The sequence below is a fragment of the Pseudopipra pipra genome, chromosome 4 (genome assembly GCF_036250125.1).
Source record: "Pseudopipra pipra isolate bDixPip1 chromosome 4, bDixPip1.hap1, whole genome shotgun sequence".
In the NCBI taxonomy this organism is placed as follows: Eukaryota; Metazoa; Chordata; class Aves; order Passeriformes; family Pipridae; genus Pseudopipra; species Pseudopipra pipra.
In genome coordinates, this window is record NC_087552.1 from 27731135 (window position 1) to 27749987 (window position 18853).

The window sequence follows — 18853 nt, forward strand, 5'->3', positions numbered from 1 at the left end:
TTAGGGATTTCTACAACATCTTGGTACTTTGCAACAATGAACCAGTAGGGTATCAAGTGAGGTTATTATTGCTGTCACTTGGAATACAGATTTAAAGTGTGTTTTTATCTTCAACTCCTGATTGTCCAGCAGCCAATTTTGGAGGGAAATTACCTATCACAATACCATAATTTTTGTACTTGTTCGTTTGGTCCCTTCCCTTTGAGGGAAACACAGAAGGGGAAAAATTAAAGGGTATATCAGAAACGGCTACAACTCAACAGACCTAATTCCAACTGACAGGCTGTGACCAAAGCTCCTGTATGATGCAAATTTCAGCGAAGAGTTAGAAACATGCTGATGTATTCTGTACTAAACTACTGCTGTTTAAAATCAGAAATCTTCAGCTTAGTTGGACAGAACAGTGACAATTTTTCGTCTGTTTATAAAAATGAACTCAGTCGAATCATTCATCTTTAAAAAAACCGTCAGCTTAAAATGCATTTTTCTTTTGATCAAATTATTATTTTCATTAGCTCATTATATTGTAAGCATGCCTAAAGCACAGATTTTCTTCTCTGCTAATAAGCAGTGTACCTTTTCTCCCGTGTCACCCTTCAGTCCATTTTCTCCAGCGTCCCCCTATAATCAAAATACATATTATATTTTAATGATTTTATGTAAGCATACAACATGCAGAGAAGAGCCAGCACTCCAACATGATTAGCAAGTTGATTTTGTTAACCAGGCAGTCAGCCTCTTTGTGACATTGTCAGGAAGTGTCTATGTCTTATACAGACCTCACTACAACCATGATCTCTTTCATGATCAAACTATCAAATAACAACCTGTCAGTATAATCTACCAATTTTCTAAGTTCACTGCAGTTTAGCGATGAAGGAATGATTTAATGATTTCATGATGATTCAGCATTTTAAATTGCCAATCCTTTTTTTTTTTTTACCCAATTCCAATACTTTTTATCAGGATTCTCAAGTAATTTATGGTATATACTCTCTGAGTTCGAAGTCCTTCTCAAATGATTCACCAACTAAAAAAATGCACTGAATGTCACTCCTCCAAGGAGCTACCAAAATGACTGTTATCTCTACATAAATTCCATGCATTGCTTTTTGTTAAAAAAAGTGATGTTCAGATAACACTTTTTCATGGCTGAGTAGACATTTTCTACTTTTAAAAAACCCCAACTTTTTAAAGAAAAATTTCAAAAGATTTATCTAGAAAAAGACCTACTTTCCACTTACAGTCATATAGCCATATAAGAAGTCCAGACTACACCAAATAGTCGACGTTGTGTGTTAGACTAGAGGCCAAGAACTCCTGTGGGACTTGAAGTTCACGTGAAGTGCAAGAAATATTTAAAATGCCAAAAATATTGATAAATACTGAGTCTAAGTAGGCTAAAAAAAATTCCTATTCTTGGTCAGATAACCAGTAGTGGTATTCAAATAGCAGTATTTATTTAGCATCTGTTCTATTGTTCCAAAAACCTTAATGTGAAATTTCATTCAGAAGGACTTATTACAGAAAGCAATTTGTATATCACAGTCACTGACACAATAGGAACTAGGTAACAATCTAGCAGCACTTTAATTAAGGGCTCAATGAAACATAGAATAGCAACTCTTAGGAATGTCATCCCAAGTTCATTTGACATGATAAAGCACATTGAGGGCATTTGTAATTACACTTTTAGGAAAAGACAAAGGGTAATTATGGAAAAATACAATGATTTTAAGTAACAGAAATTCAGTATATGTTAAAATTTATTGTTATTCCTTTTGTGTCTGAAAACAAACATAGGATTAGTGAAGCACTTCAACAAATATAATTATAACAGAAGAAATTATTTAATGAAAAAAGATTCCCAGTTCCATACTTCTATATGTGGGGTATAGACTTCCAAGATTTCCCTGGATTATTTTATTATATGCTTTTCAAAATGTGAAATGAATTGGATTTACAGACATCTGGAAGTGAAATTCAATTGTAGCTGCAAAGACATTGATAAACATTTCTCAAGAGCAAATTGCACCTCAATACAAGCAACTTATTTTTTAAAAACATGGCTCCGTATACTATAGAAGATGAGGCCATGTACAGATTCCTACTCAGAATAAGGATTATGCCTTATTCTCAATCTGCCCCTGTCTACAGATGCAGAAACTCACTCTAACTCAGTGTGTACATGGATGCTCCTCCCCAAAAGAGCAGAATTATACTCCTGTTTTGCAGCATGGAGCTTGTTCCAGCCCCTTGTCTTGTCTTGGTGTGACTGTGGACATCAGAGAAGTAATTCCTCACTAACTCACTGCAAGTCAGAGCATAATCAGTGTAACATTTGTGCTGCTGGTACCTCTTCAGACAGTCTACAGCCCAAGATCATGGGGGCAGATTCCCTTGCTCTTCCTTAAATTGATTCAAATACGAATGGAGAATTGCACTTTCAGTGTGTGGAGAACCGGTTACCCAGATATCATTTAGAGTCTATGTAGCTATCACTCTTGTTACCTAATCATTTCATTCCACACAGATGTCAGAGCACTAAAACCAAGTTATGAGAAATGTGTGGATCTCTATTCAGACAGGCTCATCATTTTCTGAGACTAACCATAGTGAGGATTAGTTGCATGGTTGCTCAGCTCAGCAGCCTTTAACACATGAGCTTTTAACGCACTGGTCTCTGTTATTAATCCCACTGCAGTAATCACAGATTAATAACTTCCATTAGTACGTATTGTCTGACACTTCTAAAGGTTGCTCAATGACTCTCAAGTTCTAGGTACTAGCTGTGTTTTTTTCTTTTTAAACTTGAAGTCAGTGCACTGGCAATTCTCCAAGCAGTTATGCAAAACAGAACCACCACAAAGGAAGTGGAACATGTCTCACCTTTTCTCCTCTTTCTCCAGGGTCACCCTGATGAAAATAATTGAAGCAAAGAAGTCATAAGTTACTAACTCAAAGAAAAATTAAAGTGTTAGTATTACTACCATTAGTATGTCAATTACTAGCCCTTATGTCACTACTGATGACAATGCCTCAGATGATAAAATCCAACAGAAAAATCTCCAATAAACAATAGAATATGTAAATGTAATAGACCTCAATGGACAATACAATTTAAACATAATTTTAAAAGCTTAATGATTTGCATGTAAAAACTTCCCTCCCTCCTCTTTTGTCCCAGATTAAACACTGACAAACAGGTGTATGTCTTCGAGAGGTGGCCTGTGAGGATGTAGGTAATTCCTACATTTGGTTTTCCTTATGTTGGGAATGAACAAGGGAAAACCCCGAAGTCTGAATGTGAAGGGAAAGTCTTAACCGTTTTAAACTAATTCCTACTTTTGTTTCAGAGTAAAGAGGCTTCAGTGCTCCGTACATTCTCTGTAACAATCTCTGTAACAAAAAGATGGCTTATAGCCACTATTTTTTTCAAAATTAAAATGTGCTTGAGAAACTGCAAATGCACTTTTGCACACCAGCCTGACCCTGACAACTCATCTCTGCATTTCTGGCTCAGAGCTGCACTCTGGCTCATATTTGCCCCTTCTGAAGGCTGGTGGTCGCTAGGCAACTCAGAGACTACAGCTGTGACTACGAATTAAGCATCAACTGCCATAATTTGGCTTCTGTTAGAAAGTAAGAAAAGGTCATGCTCCCAAATGGTTTGTTTTCATTCCTGACGGACAAGCAGAGAGTCAGTAAATGTAAACAGGCTGCCTTGCATGTCTGTCAGTAGCAGTATGATGCACAGAATCAGCTGAGGAGCACATGTGCACCAAAGACACACGCTCGCAGCTGATGGGATTAGAATTTAGCACACAGAAGCCCACAGATCCCACCATCTTGGACATGTTGAGCTTTCTTTTCAATGAAGTTATCGTAAGCTTTACGTTCTATTTCACTTGTTCAACATTAAAACAGCAGAACAAATAATATAACAATAAAATAAGTGCGAAGAGTCATACTGATGTAACAAATATAGGCTGAGACATGCTCCTAATGAGGCTTGTTGCTAACTTCCATAACAGCAGGATCAGCCCTCGAGACTTAACCCTGACATTCGTCAAAGAGTTGACCACAGCAGTTCTTGAAAAGAAGCCTGAAACACATTGTAAGGGGCATAAACAAAGCCCTTCTGAAAAGGTCCCCAAATTCCCAAACACTTGCAGGCATATTGCATTCACTTGGCAGTGGATGTATATGCGTCAGTGCTGCTGACTGGGATTATACATGCACAGCAGAAGAATATGCTCCCTTATGGGGAAATGTGCAAAGCCTCTTACAGCACTGATCACTGGAAGGAGCAGACCATTAAAAGCCAGTCAGAATATAACCCAAGTTGGAAAGCATGACTGTCATCTGTATATGCACTCACATGCTGTGTTTCTGTTTTTAATCCATTTTCAGTACCGACCTTAAGCCCCGCTGCTCCCTTCTCTCCTGCTATGCCAGGCAAACCAGGTTCACCCTAAAGGCAAAGAAAACAAAACATGAGGTTAGGAAAGATATGATGAAATATATGAATACTCTCATATTGGATAAGTAATGATAAACAAAATTTAAAAAGACTCGGCGAATATGTACTCCACAGTTAGGCACTAAAACGCCTTATTTCATCAGGTTGGATTAACTCTAACCTATATAAGACAAGAAATAATTCTACTGAAGGTGGTAGAGACACACAGATGTCAAACTAAACAGAAAAGAGAACTGTGACTCCTGATTCTGATAATCTGACCAATTAACCTTAAAAGCATAGTCTTCCCAGCAAGACTACCAATGCTTTTCTCTTTTCTAAAACCTAGAAATACTGCAAGAAAGGCTTATCTTAAATGATTTTGACATTTGTGCTTCTGGTCTCATACAGAAGGCAGATAATGAAATAAAATGAGAAGGGCCCATTTCAGAAATGGAAGAATTTGGAAGAACAGAGAGCTTTTTAATTTTTTAAACCTACTTTGCTTGTCCATTTTTGATACTTTAATACCACGGGCTAAAAAGTGGTCTTAAAAGATTTAAAAACGTTCAGAATTACATCAATGTTCCAACTTTTGGGTATTTTTAATGGATAGTATATTATTCTTCTACAGTTCAAGGAGTCATAAATGATTTTCATAAGTCACAACAAATAACAATTATTTTCAATTTTTTTCCCTCCCCCAAATTTAAAAACAAACAAACAAAAGAAAGAAAGAAGCAAACAAGAAAAAAACAAACCAAAACAAGACCCTAAAAGACATTTCTTAGTGTTTATATCCCAGATTTACAGGAAAAACACAGATATTTATTTTAGACAAAATGATAACACGATGGTTAAACTTTATTGTAAAACAACTAGGGCTTACTATACAAAACCCTTTGCAGATGTATATCTGTCTCACAACAAATACCTACCTTCTTTGATAACCCTCACGTACAAAACCGCATCACACTTCTGGCATAGCAAAGCACATAAAAATAACAGCCACAAAAAGATCTGAAAAAGCCTGTAACTAGGTTCTTCTACAAGCCCTTTGCTATGTAAATGTATACAAATGTGGAAAAGTTAAATACAATTATATAACCCAAATTAGAAACAGTAATTTTTATCAGAAACTCAGTGACCAAGTTTCATACAGTATTCAAACTATACGCACGATGAACCAATCCTCTACTCAGAAGGTACAGAGGAATTAAGATAAAGGCTTTTTCAAATGCAACAACATGTGTTTTCTAATCCTCCACAAAAGTCTTCTATTAAGAAAGGACTTAGCTTTTTCTTATTTCCACAGTCTCATTTTAATCACAGACATATAAACTCTGATTCTCTGTGAAAGCAAGTTCCATTGTATCATTAATTACATTTTAATTTCATCAAGAGTTGTTTCAAAATACAAACCAAAACCTTCGAGGTTCTAGCAAAACTCTATTGAGGTATTTTCCAAGCCAGAGAAAAAATGTTAGGTACCATTAAGCTCACAGGAAATTAAATAGCCATTTGTGTCAGCCCTTTCTCAAGGCTCCTTTGTACTACAATAGCTGTAAGGCTGATAAAGTGGCACAGACATTCGATATATGAGTAGTCAGGATCTGAAGCTTGGAGATTAGATGTGTCCTAAAGGATTGACCTAAAAGGGTCTTGAAGAAAACTGCCAGTTGACAAAATGAAGCAGAAGGGACCAATGAATATACACTTGTTTCTCCTCATACTCACACCCCAAACAATTTTGTTTCTGTCCCCTTCATTTTCAAACAGCTGCTGTTGGCTGACATTTTCATGGGGCTTAAATCTCTAATCAAAAGGCTGAAGTTCCAAGCCTGCCCTTTCCTCCCAGGTTTACATATAAGTGCTATGAATGCAGAGGGCTACTACTGTGACAAAATGGAGACTGCAAAACTAGAACAAAACAATTATTTTCTTTGAAAAAGAGGTGAAAACCTCAGGCTGTCACCTAGTCGTAGTAAATCCCTATTCATACCAACAGTCTCATTTCTGACCCATATGCGACTTTTCTATGCTCAACACTACGTTTCTGGCACTGGAAGTACTAGTCAGAGGCATCAGAACAGCAGAAATTATCTCTGGGAATGGGAAAGATTGAAGGCAAACCTAGAAGGACAGCACAGAAATGACCTTGTGGCTTTATGTTTTTGAAGTGATTATCATTCTGTTTCTAATGCTCAGACGAACAGGGACTAAAATAATTTTCTGTCATACCTATAATATTACTTTCCCTATTTTAGAACTCTATTTTCTTGTCCATACAAGGAATCAGGGGGTAATAAGGTGAAGTAAAAATGTACAGCAAATAAGAAAAAAAAAAGAAAAAAGAAAAAAAGAAAAAAAGGAAAAAAAAAAAGGAAAAGCTCCTTCTAAGAGCAAAACAGACCAAAGCCTTGAAAGACCTCTCATTGATTAGGAAATTCTAAAAGTAGTTATGAAGCAAAACAGCAGTTAACTTTTGCAGGTGAGTAGACTGATAGCTTTTCCCATGCTACACACTGAAATACTGTGTTATTGTAGCAATGCTGGTCCCAAAAGATGATTTGATTCTTGACATGAAAATAGTGGCATTAAATTGGCATTGAAATATTTCTGTTAGGAAATACAGTTAATTATTTTCCTTCCATTTAGTTACTTTTAGTTATTTATATATTTATTACTCAAAGCCTATATTAAAACCAGAATGCAAAGTGCTGTATGAGTAAATTGGAGTATAAAATACTGTATAAGTATATTTCAGCCCCATGGGTTAATGTTTTGGAGATGAACAAAAGGCATAGCTGACCTTTAAAAGGCTGAAGATAATTTACATGATTTTCAAGGAGTGATGTGTGCAAGGGAAAACTAGACATTCGACAATGTCATCTAATGCAATAATTTAAATCAGACTTCTTTTCAACCTGATAGAATGAAAGAAACTATAAAACTAGATCCTTAATGTCACCTTTTTTACATTCACCAGGCCATGGGTAATGCCTTTCCTGACTCCTATTGCCGTCTCTCTTTAAAAGCATTGACAGCAAAGGTGTTAGGTTGCAGAAACAACTGTCTTCTGCACATCATCTAGCTTTCAAATCGAGACAGCATATTGTTATTTATTTGTTCTTTCACACAATCACAGAATTGTTGAGGTTAGGAGGCACCTATGGAGATCATCCGATCCAGTTCTCCCTGCTCAAGCAAGGTCACCTAGAGCTGCATGCTCAGGATCACGTCCAGATGGTTTTTAAATATCTCCAGGGATGGAGACTCTATAGCCCCCCCAGGCACCTGTATCAGTGCTCAGTCACACTCACAGTAAAAAAAGTGTTTTCTGCCCTTCAGAGGGAACCTCCTGCGTTTGTGCCCATTGCCTCTGGTCTTGTCACTGGGCACCACTGAAAAGCACTTGGTCCATCTTCTTTTGCACCTTCCCTTCAGGTGTTTGTCCACACCAACAAGATTCTTCCCTGAGCTCTCCCCTAGTTTTAAGTCTCAGCTCTCTCAGCCTTTACTCACAGGAGACATACTGCAGTCTCTTGCTCATCTGTGACGCCCTTCATGAGATTCATGAGGCCCTTCATATCCAGTATGTCCTTCTCTTGTACTTAGGAGCCCACAACTGGACATAGGACTCCAAGAGTGGTCTCAACAGTGGTTTTTTTACCATTTAAAGAGTAATTTTGTCTATAGTACATCTGATTTTAGCTCATAGCTTGCCTTTCTCCAGTCATGAACTCCTGAGAAATTATCGCTCAAGGACAGAGTGACTGCAATCATGCTCTAAATCTAGTGGCTATAAAACACAATCCATGATCCCAATTAAAGATTTAATGAGGGCTAAACTGTACCCTCATACAAGAAAAAGATGTAAGACCCAGAGAAATTGTCTGAAGCCACCCTCAGACCATTCCCTTGGAACTTTTTCCTGAAAGGGATGGACTGTGGGGAAGATGATGTGGGGAGATGTGAAATACCTCAGTACTCAATGTAAAGGAATTGATACTAGCCCTTCCTGCCCTTCTGCATTCTTGTTCTCAGCTAGACCACACCATAGAAGCTGTCTTGTGTAATGAACATCGTGTGTGACTACCATGATATACCATAATAAAACCAAAATTCTCCCTACTGGCACCAAGATGGGCTACGATTTCCAAATACCACCTCAGCAAAGTGCAGCTTAAGTGACACCATGACTGAAAGAGAAATAACTTAGTGGGATGCTGTGGTACCAGCAACATCTTATCTGAATACATTCTCTATCAAGGTTTTGCTGTACCAAAGCAGTGAGACAACTACCTGATGCACAAATGCCATGCCCCAAACTGGTAAACATGCAAATATTGCATTAAAAATACTGTTCCGGTAGCCTTTAACTTCTGTTTCATGTAAAGTTATTTTCTCTTGCCTTTGTGTAACTTGACCAATCCTAAAAGAAGAGTTTTATTTTCATTACATGACCACTTCACAATAGACTAGAAAACATTAGAAAATACTAGAAAAGCTTTCTTTACACAAATTTCATATAAAAATTATGCAGTTCTGGAAGGCAATTCTCTAGCCTCCTGTCTACAGCAGAAAAAGACTGCCCATAGAACACTGAGACACTGAAGTCTTCAGTTATTCACCACCAGCATCCATTTTTTTTTTCAGATAAAGTTTGCTGAATTCACAGATGGTTTTACACTGGTGGAAATAAAAATTTCCAGCTAATGTTCGATTGTTCACTCACCCAAAATCGATCAGCTTAACTCAGAAGGTACGTAAATGTTCCAGTAATTTATCTGATGACAACTTACGCAGAGGTATGCTGCAGACACAGTGGGATTGTTTTGCTGTTGTTTATATGCCATAGAGAAATTGCAGTGTCCCCATCAGTGGAATAACTACAGTATGTTGTAATGTTTGTTTACTGTCAGTAACAGGAAAGTCTTTAACATGTTTCATGAGCAAACCTGTGGATGAGGAGCTGCCTTTGACAGTTCCACATGTTAACCCCAAACATCCTGACAGGGAGATAGGCACTTTGATTTGCAAAAATAGCAGCACTGTAACAAAGTAAGTTACTGTCACTACTGAAATGAATTAGAAAGAAAACTGTCCCATCAGCAAACTGCAGCGTCAAGGCATGACTGAATGAGTATGTAGAGGATCACCATTAGTTAGTCAAAAACTTCTGATAATTTCTAGAAATGGCTTCAACAAAATGCTTTCAGTCTCAGAAGTGTTTGGCTTTTTCCTCCAATTGCCTCCTATCAATTGCCAAGGCAAAGAAAATATTAACATGCCAAGAATATACTCAACCCAGCCATTCATTTCAGGACTTTCAGATAATTCAAAGAAAAAACAGAAGGATACTCCTTTGGACAGCACACCAGAACACTGGTTCAAGTTCTGACATTCTTGAGCCTATAGTAACTGGACAGCTGTATTAACATTGACAGACTGTCTCTGTCTTTCCTGTATTTGGGCAAAGAACAACCTTCAGCACCCTGCTCAATAAATAGGTGTAGTAGTTTCCTCAGATACTCTCGTTGTACGGGTAGTCTCAATGCTTACATTGAAGTGAATCTGAACTCGATGAGTACTCCAATGTGTAGAGCACTGCTTGTGCTCTGCTGGTAATGTGAGAAAAATCTGTCAATATGAACTCATAAAATCTACTTCAGAACAGGGCTGAAAATGTATCACCCACTAGAGTCCATATCAAAGGAGTCAAGGCAATTGAAAACATGCTTCTTCCTTACTGCAGTGCTTTGTGCCCTGGAGGCATATACCTTCATATCCAGAATAATCAGCTAAAAATAATGTGGCTGGAGGCCCCAGCTTTTCTTGTTTGTAGCGAAAAAAGCTGCCTAAAGGCTGCTGTTCTGAAATAGGTTTTGTTTTGGTGAGATACATAACTCTGTCTACACCAGCTGGTTGATATCCACCTCACCCAGAAAAGAAAGCCTGTCAGTATTGCTATGTTTTTCAGTCATTAGAATGTAATCAATTTAAGGATAAGGAAACACAAGAGGCCCAAAATCTATTCCAGTCTAATTTTACTCTAAAATACATAGACGAAGACAGAGGGTAAAAAAGTGGTTTCTCAGACATGTTACTATGATTTCCATTTCAAACCAGGGTTGAATTACCTCTTTTCAACTTGCTTTTCCCCCTCCCTCAAAAGTAACTTGAAATTGTTTGTTTAAGGATTGGAAATCTCTCCCGGCCCACTCACCAGCTGAAATTAAGTGTAAAGGCTCTTCAACAAGACTCAGCTGGCCTGCAAACCTGTCTGAGAATTTGTGAACTACATTTATGATGTTTCCTTCCTTTAGTTGAAAAAATGTTAGTATGTGTATACCCTGCCTCATTTCTCTAAAGAAATGTGATATTGCTACCTTCAAAATGTGTTCCCTACATAGTACTGTACACAGTAATAGGAAAATACATCTAAATTTAAGAAATAAGAAGCATGAAGAAAGTAGTAAAAAATGTGCATACCCAAACTCTGAATCTACTGACAAGAAGGAAGATTCTTCTGAGGTTTATCAAATTGCTATTGTCAATCTACTGAAAGAATTTGAAATGAAGGGGGATCTATCCTGACCACACATTCTGTTCTCAATACACTTACAAAAAACCCTACCAAAATATCAAGTACTATGTAAGAAAAAGCAATCTACGGAAGTATACAGGGAGGGGTTTATGCACTCTGCACAAACTCCTATTTATAACAAGGAGACTTAGTTCCACAGACTCCAGAAACTGAGTTCCTTCAGGCCAAATGCAATCTTGACTTAAGGAATCTCCACTTCTCTCCTTGTGTTGCTGCTGCAGTCTCTGAGAGTCCTTATCAAATCAGTACCACTTAGCAAATACCAGAGTATATATTCTATACTTACACAGTTGAATTTTCCAAGAAGCCCTTTGTGGCTATTACAACATGATTAATGTAGAGATCTGATATCCCTAGGTCTAACCTCTTATCTCCATGCAGGACTAATGCTTTTTCATGCTATTCGAGTGCCTGAGGACCTCTAGCCAGGGACTGAGAAAGGGAAGTTTATCTGCTGTAGCATCTTGCTAGAAAGCAACCTGCTAAGGTGGATTGCACAACAGTTTACAGAGGAAAGGCAGCACTCAGAAAGACTCTCCTTGCTATCTCAGAAGGTTTCAGTCCATCCCAGGAACAATACTCTCTCCATCTGCAGATATTATTAGGCAGCTCCTTTCTCTTCTCAACAGTTCTCAACAATAGTTACTGTTCTCAGCAAGATAAGCTGGCTATAGATTCCCAAATGTAGGAACAGATGAAAACTGTAAATGCCCTTGCAAGACCACCTGTAATGTTTCACTGGGTTTGGCCTAGAAGAAAAAAAATGTATGAAGTTTTTATGGCAATGGTTCAGCTACTCTGAATACAAGAAAAATCTACTAGCTAATGTCCTGCAAAAACATGTGGGTTGTATAAAATTACACTTACTCTAATATCTAGAGATTGTCTAAGCAAAGTGGTTCATATGTTAAGGGATTAGAAAACTGTTCTAAGTGCACTCAGAATTTATGATCTCATTCCCAGACCTATTGGTCAGACTTGTCAATCAACTCCCATAATCCACTGTTTCAATTAAAGAAGAGGTGAAGGGAAAAGGAAAATTATGAAGACACAGAGAAGATGACTATATTTGTAGTGGGTTGCTGTGGCTGGGTTTTGGTAGCAGGGGGGCTACAGGAGTGGCTTCTGTTAGAAGCTGCTAGAAGCTTCCCCTGTCCCATGGAGCCAATGGCAGCCGGCTCCAGGATGGACTTCCTGCCACTGGCCAAGGCCAAGCCAATTAGAAGTAACAGTAATGCCTCTGTGATAACATGTTTAACAACAAAAGATTGTTGCGCAGAAGAAAATTCCAGCCAGGGAAGAGCAGAGTGAGAACATGGGAATAACAACGTAGACACCAAGGTCAGAGCAGAAGGAGGGGCAGGAGGTGCTCCAGGCACCGGAGCTGAGGCCCCTGCGGCCCGTGGTGCAGACCATGGTGGAGCAGCTGTGCCCCTGCAGCCCATGGAGGACCATTGGGGTGCAGAGACCCACCTGCAGCCCATGGAGGAGCCCATGCTGGAGCAGGTGGATGCATGGAAGAAGCTGTGACCCCGTGGGAGGCCCAGGATGGAGTGGGGTCCTGCCAGAGACCTGCGGCCCATGGAGAGGGAAGCCCACATTGGAGCAGGTTTTTTCCAGGTAGGACTTGTGGCTCCTGTGGGGGACTCACATCGGTACAGCTCATTCGTGAAGGACTGCACCCCATGGAGGACTGACTCATGAGACAGCAGTTTGGGAAGAGCTGCTGCCTGAGGGATGGACTCATGTTGGAGACGTCCATCAAGGACTGATTCCCGTGGGAGGAACCCCACAGGAGCAGGGGAAGGACTCCTCTCCCTGAGCAGTGGTAGAAACAGAGAGAGAAACAGAGCGGCAGAGGGAGAGTGAGCAAGCGGCTTTAGTGGGTACCTGGCATCTGGCCAGGGTCAATCCACTACAGTATTGTTCACCTGTTTAAGGAGAGAGCAAAGCTAATTCACTGCTGACATTCATCGGCGGAAAAATATTTCATTGTCCAGATGAGACAAGCATTCACACATTTAATTTTAAGCATGTGCTTAACACTCACTGCCTTTTAAACTAAGAAAAAATATTAACTTGGAACTTAGTGCAATGCTCATGCTGTTGTTTAACAGAGAAAGTTGTCTGATTAAAAGGCAACCAAGACAGTAAGGCTTTTGTAAAGTCTTTTAACTATGCAACTTCTAAAAAGGGGATGACTTGCATCACACAGTCAAGTTGAACTCATCTATTTTTCAAATCAACATGAATCTGTATGAGTAAAGCCAGGAGTGCCAGCAGCTGGCTCATAGTACAGCCCAACTCTCAAAATGACTACTCTGGTCTTCCTTCAACAATATCTTCTGTGTCACGCTGCACCAACAATCTGTTTTTTCATAGAAATTGGAAGAATGGACCTTTTGGTAAAAAAATATTAACATGGGAGTCCTAGACTGCATTATACTTTCTAACTTTAGACAAACAGTCTTTCTGTTTACCTTTAGTTCTACCACTACTTCCAAGCTAACAGAATTTTTTTATCTATTGATTAAAAGAGATAGCAACATTCAACTTTCATCTGCTTAGTATTATAGGAAAATAATACATTTTCTGCACATAAGGAAGTGCTTTCTAGTCAATATGAACCAACAGTTGAGAAATCAAACTAAAAAACATAACAGTAATTCATTTTATTCTGTATGGTTTTTGTCCTGGTACCTAGGTCATCTAATAATTTTTTTTTCCTTTAAGGTCAAAAAAAAAATAGTCCAGCTACACTAAGAACACACTAATATCTTTAATATAGTGGTAATAATTTAAAAATGTCTTCAAAGGTTTAGATGCTGTGAATGTTGAAGTAAATCAAATAAACATAAACCCATAAATTGAAAATGTTAGAAGCTGTTTTTAAAGCACAATTTAAAGTTAATAATCAACATTTAAAGATGTGTTTGCATCTTCCCATAATGTGCAATTGCGTATTTCTGTTCTTCCCCCTGAAACATGACTGCAGGTAAGTCTTTCTGGTCTCCTAAAAATAGACATGCAACAGCCTTGCTATACAGCTTAAAAAATTTCCATCTTCCCCAAATGACACATTAATTGCACATTTGACACATTCCCTCCATATCCACTTTTTGTGCTCACCTGAGTAAAGATTTCTGGCTGGAGTTTGTGTGATTCCCATTAAAAATAAAGTTCTTGAATCATCAGGTCTGTTCTATTCAATGTGGTTTTCAACTTCACCCTATCCAGTCTTCTTACATCTTCCTGCACACACACCCAAAGAAAATCATACTACACTGGCTTTTCACTCAGACTTTGGCCACAAAAATTACTTGAACTATGTACATCAACAGCATCTGAGTTGGTAAGCACTGTCTACCATTCATGTTGCAATTGAATACAGCTATAAAATATGAAGGAAAAAATCTGAGGTCTTAATGCACATTTGTTTCATATCATTTTCTTATGTATTTTTGTATGATATATGTGTTGCTAATTCTAAATATTTTTTATTTTGTTCTTCCATATTAGTCATAATACCCTGAATAGTTTAAAAATAAATTCCTATCACTATCAGTGAAGTGAAATAACTGATTATTATATAATTTCTTATAATCACTATCAAAACACAAGTCTAATACTACGTATCATGCTACAAGAAAGATGCTTTTTTTTAATAAAAGAAGAATTAAAACTAAATTATTTGAAACATCTTAGCACTTTTATTCCTAGGGCTCCTGGTGAGGGAGGCAGAAGACAGGATTGTCTAATACAACCCTTATACACTATCATCTATTGCTGCTTAAACCTGTTGAAAATATAAATCATGCATTTTCCTTTTGGCATCCCCTGCCAGTGCTTTTAAAGTTCACTAGGAATGTTAGTGCTTGTGAGAACAACAGATGGATAATACTGTTTACAGTCAAGGGAGGGATACTATTTAAACTTCATCACCCAGATTTGCCAAGAAACCTTAGCGATGCTGCGAAAATAGCCCTGCTGCTTTATTGTGACCTCTCCTTACGGAGGCCTGTTCTGAACTTTGAGTTTACTTGGTGATGGCACTAAGAGAAGACAGTGTCTTGCCAGAGTTAGCATTTCCTCCCAGTTGTGTTCAAGAACATTTCTGTTTGATTTATTTCTCTGCAATTTTTCCCCCAAAATTCGATTTCACATTATTCTCCACCTGTGTTTCCAGTCTCTTTTTATTCTCTATTTATAGGTTGTACTACAATGTATTGGCACTGTATAAATACCCAATATCAACATAACTGTTTGCATCATGGGACTGAGATAATCAAAAGTAAAAAAACCATTAGTTTGTAAATATGCTGTCTAAAGTAAAACACTACTAAATGCATTTCTTTCTGGAACCTATCAGTCGTCATCAAATCTGAACATCAGACTTTCAACCTAATTAATTACATTTGCTGCTTGTTAAGGTACAACTAGAAAAAAATCATTTCAGAGCACAAACCAGATTGTATAGACTTTTCCATGAAGCTAATTTGAAACCACAGCTCTGAATGTAAGGTTGCATATTGCCCATGTGAACAAGCCCGAAATTGCTTTAATCCACTACATAAATAATGGCAGTGCTGACAAAAGTCAAAGAGAACTCACCACTTGTCCATCTCTACCTGGAACACCAGGCACTCCAATGGAACCCTGGAGGAAAACAGACACCAGTGTTTAGCAAATTAAACAGGTAATGAAATCTTTCATCTCTTAAAACAGTATTTAGAATTAATGGTGAATGCTTGTCTACTGTAGCTGCAATAAATTTTTCAAAAACTAATTTTTATCCAAGCTGAGCTCTCTTTTCAGTTGAGATTTTATATTAATTAGACATACTCTCATGTCATACACTTTAATGACTCTAGTCTCTTCCAGAAACAAGCTTCAAGGTGATGGTTGCTTTGTAATGTTGTGGATGCTTCACAGGAAATGTAAGAATCAAAATGCAACTCCATTTAATGCTCTCGATAAATTTTGAGACTGATCCTATGCAATTAAGCATAGCACCTGAACAAAACTATTAATGCTTCTACAGGGACACTTCAAGTTCAGTAACTGGTGGCACCAATCTACCCTAAGGCTTTTAAGAGATAATCTGCAGTGATTAAGCCTGACAGTGCAAATTACAGATACACTTTTAAATTGCATCAGTACTATTGAAATTAAAATTTTTAAGTCAGTACAGGCCTAACACAAGGAGAAAAGAAGAAAAATAAAAGAATGACCTTGACTTATAACATTGGAGGAATCTTGTTTACAAAGCTCTCACACTATAAGTTCCTGTGTGATGGACACTTTTTTTGAAGGACCTTGTGCGACTTGGTACAGAAGTTCAGAGAAAACAAGACACATAAGGAAAGCAGGAAAACTGGACATGCTTACACAGCATTCTCCTCTTTTTATATGAAAATGGTGCTGCTCAGCAAGGAAACTGAAAGAAATGGTGCATGGCATTTCCCCCTCTATTCATATTGGTTAGAGGTTTCACTAGAAATGGTTTAGTCAAAGGGCACCAACACCCAAAAGGGAATGAATCGAAAATGGATGTACACTGTTGTCAACGAATAGAGTTGGGAAATCCTGTGAAACAAGAAAAGGAATCAACTCATTAGGATCTCAAAAAACCTCCAACAGCTAGTAACAGAGCTTTAAATAAGTAAGAAATTATACACTGCATCCCAGCATATCTCCATGACCCAGAATGCTCTCCCCTTTCTCCCAAAGCTTCCACTCTGGCATCCTTGTTGTCTCTTTTTGCTGGATGCATGGTTATGACTTTTAGGCACTGCAAAGAGGTCCTAATGAACATTTTCACATCTTTGTATAATTTTTCCAGAAAACCAGAAGGCAAAGCTCAGGAGGGCATTAAACCATCAGCCTCAATAAACTATCCTATTTATAACAGTTCCTCCTCTCAGTGACAGCAGATGATTTTCCTTATGAAACACAGAATGTTAGAAAATGTAAACAAAGCTGATTTTACCATGTCAAGTAAAAGTTTATCAGGTATTCAAAAGTTCATCAGGGCATGGGTTTTGCTGATGCTGCACATGCAAAATATCCTACTCACAGAGTATTATGGTATAATTTTATAATGACAATTTAGACATCAGAACGACTTAAAAATGCCACATTCTTGCATTGCCAAACATGAAAGGCAGTCCTCTCCTTCAGTCTGCAAACTCTGTACAAACTCACAGCTGCCAAAATTCCACCAATTTGTATGCTTTGGGATTAAATTTTCACATGTTTTCTTTGTTTTATTAAAAATGTTCCATTTTAACAGACATAAGCAAACCTTCACTCTAAAGAACATTATCCTTCTCACATCTCAATACTACTTATTCTTTGCCTCTTCTTTTTCTTTATACAAATTAAGCCCATTTTATTAAATAGCTTTCATTTATTAAATATCTTTCATTTTAGTAAATATCTTTCATAAATATCTTTTCAAATATCTTTTGAAATCAAGCAGAAAATTACTTGCCTTGGTGGTATGTGATATTTTGAGGATTGTTTTAATGGTGCAATTCCATAAATCCTAAACTCACTCAATCAAACTGAGGCAGTCAGCTTTAATGAGTGTAAATAATGCTGAAAGCATTCCCAGGAAGTCAGGTCTCCGGTTACCGAAGGAACAGGAAGACACCAACAGACCACCTGAACACCGCTAACCAAGCACCATTTATCAGCAACACCTATGTCCTTTGTTTCTGCTGGTCAATTCTTTAGTCATATGGCACTGATCTACTTGAGTAAGGGTGTGCATTTAATCAGAAACTTTATCTCCCCACTTTTCACAACGTTTTAACTTTGGTTTCCTAATCGTACCAGTGCATGAAAATTATAGTGACCTTTTCACCTGAAAGTTAAGCAGACAGATTGAAAACAGTCTGCTCTGCATTGCTTGAACTTCCTATGATGGGGGAAATGAGAAATCTGATGTCTCACATCATATAGCTGCATTTTGCAAAAACAAAATTCAGAACCTAAACTAACTAATTCAATGCAGTGTACAGTAGCTAATCCCATTCACCTCTTCTGCTTTCAATTTGGCACTAGGAGGAATAATCACTTTCACAGTATTGTTGTTTATACTATACCTTTTGTCCTGGAGGCCCCTGAGGTCCCTGCAAAGGGAAAACAATTCAATTAACATCATAACTCCAGCCAATTTAAACTGAAATAACCAATTAGGACTGTCTTATTGTGTAAGCATTCTGATACGGGACTGAAACCAGCTGATGTTTTATACATCAGGAAAAGTAAAACTTTATGCTCAAAATGCACAATGAACCGTTTTTCTTCACATCTTGGAACTGATCTACTAATTGCAATACTCAATTTTCCCCCCTTCTAATCTTTTCTTTTCCATGACATCTGTTTCTTCTAGCACTAACAAACCTGTCAGCATTAAGATGACTGTGGTTTTTCTCTCTCTTCTACCAGCTAACAGCCAGTTTGTGTAAACAAAGGAATACATCTGCTTGGTAGCGTAAAAACAAGGTTTGTGCAAACAAGAATTCTTAAGCTAGAGAGAAACATAAATCTCAAAATCTCCTCGCCTTCTAGGTATCAGCACACGTGACTGTGTTATACCCAACATGTGCTCTGCGCCATCATTTGCAAGTTAAGAGAAAAATCATTAAGAATTAACTTTAGAAATTATTAAGAATGCTATTGGGAAGTAAAGAACCACCACTTTGTCCCCATGACCTGAGAAGGCAGGAAGAGACATCTCAATTCAGGAAAGCATAACTGCTTAATTTAAAAGG

At 37.8% G+C, this 18853-nt stretch overlaps 1 protein-coding gene across 1 annotated transcript in view; it reads right to left on the bottom strand.

Moving 5' to 3' along the window:
• The window catches only part of COL25A1 (collagen type XXV alpha 1 chain), a 313222-nt gene that overhangs the window by 60445 nt on the left and 233924 nt on the right, over positions 1-18853 (bottom strand). Inside the window, exons 11-15 of the mRNA XM_064652084.1 lie at positions 18182-18208; positions 15684-15728; positions 4421-4474; positions 2890-2916; positions 577-621 (exon numbers count right to left, since the gene is read on the bottom strand). Of these exons, the coding sequence (XP_064508154.1) occupies positions 577-621; positions 2890-2916; positions 4421-4474; positions 15684-15728; positions 18182-18208 (198 nt within the window). The remainder of the gene's footprint in view (positions 1-576; positions 622-2889; positions 2917-4420; positions 4475-15683; positions 15729-18181; positions 18209-18853) is intronic.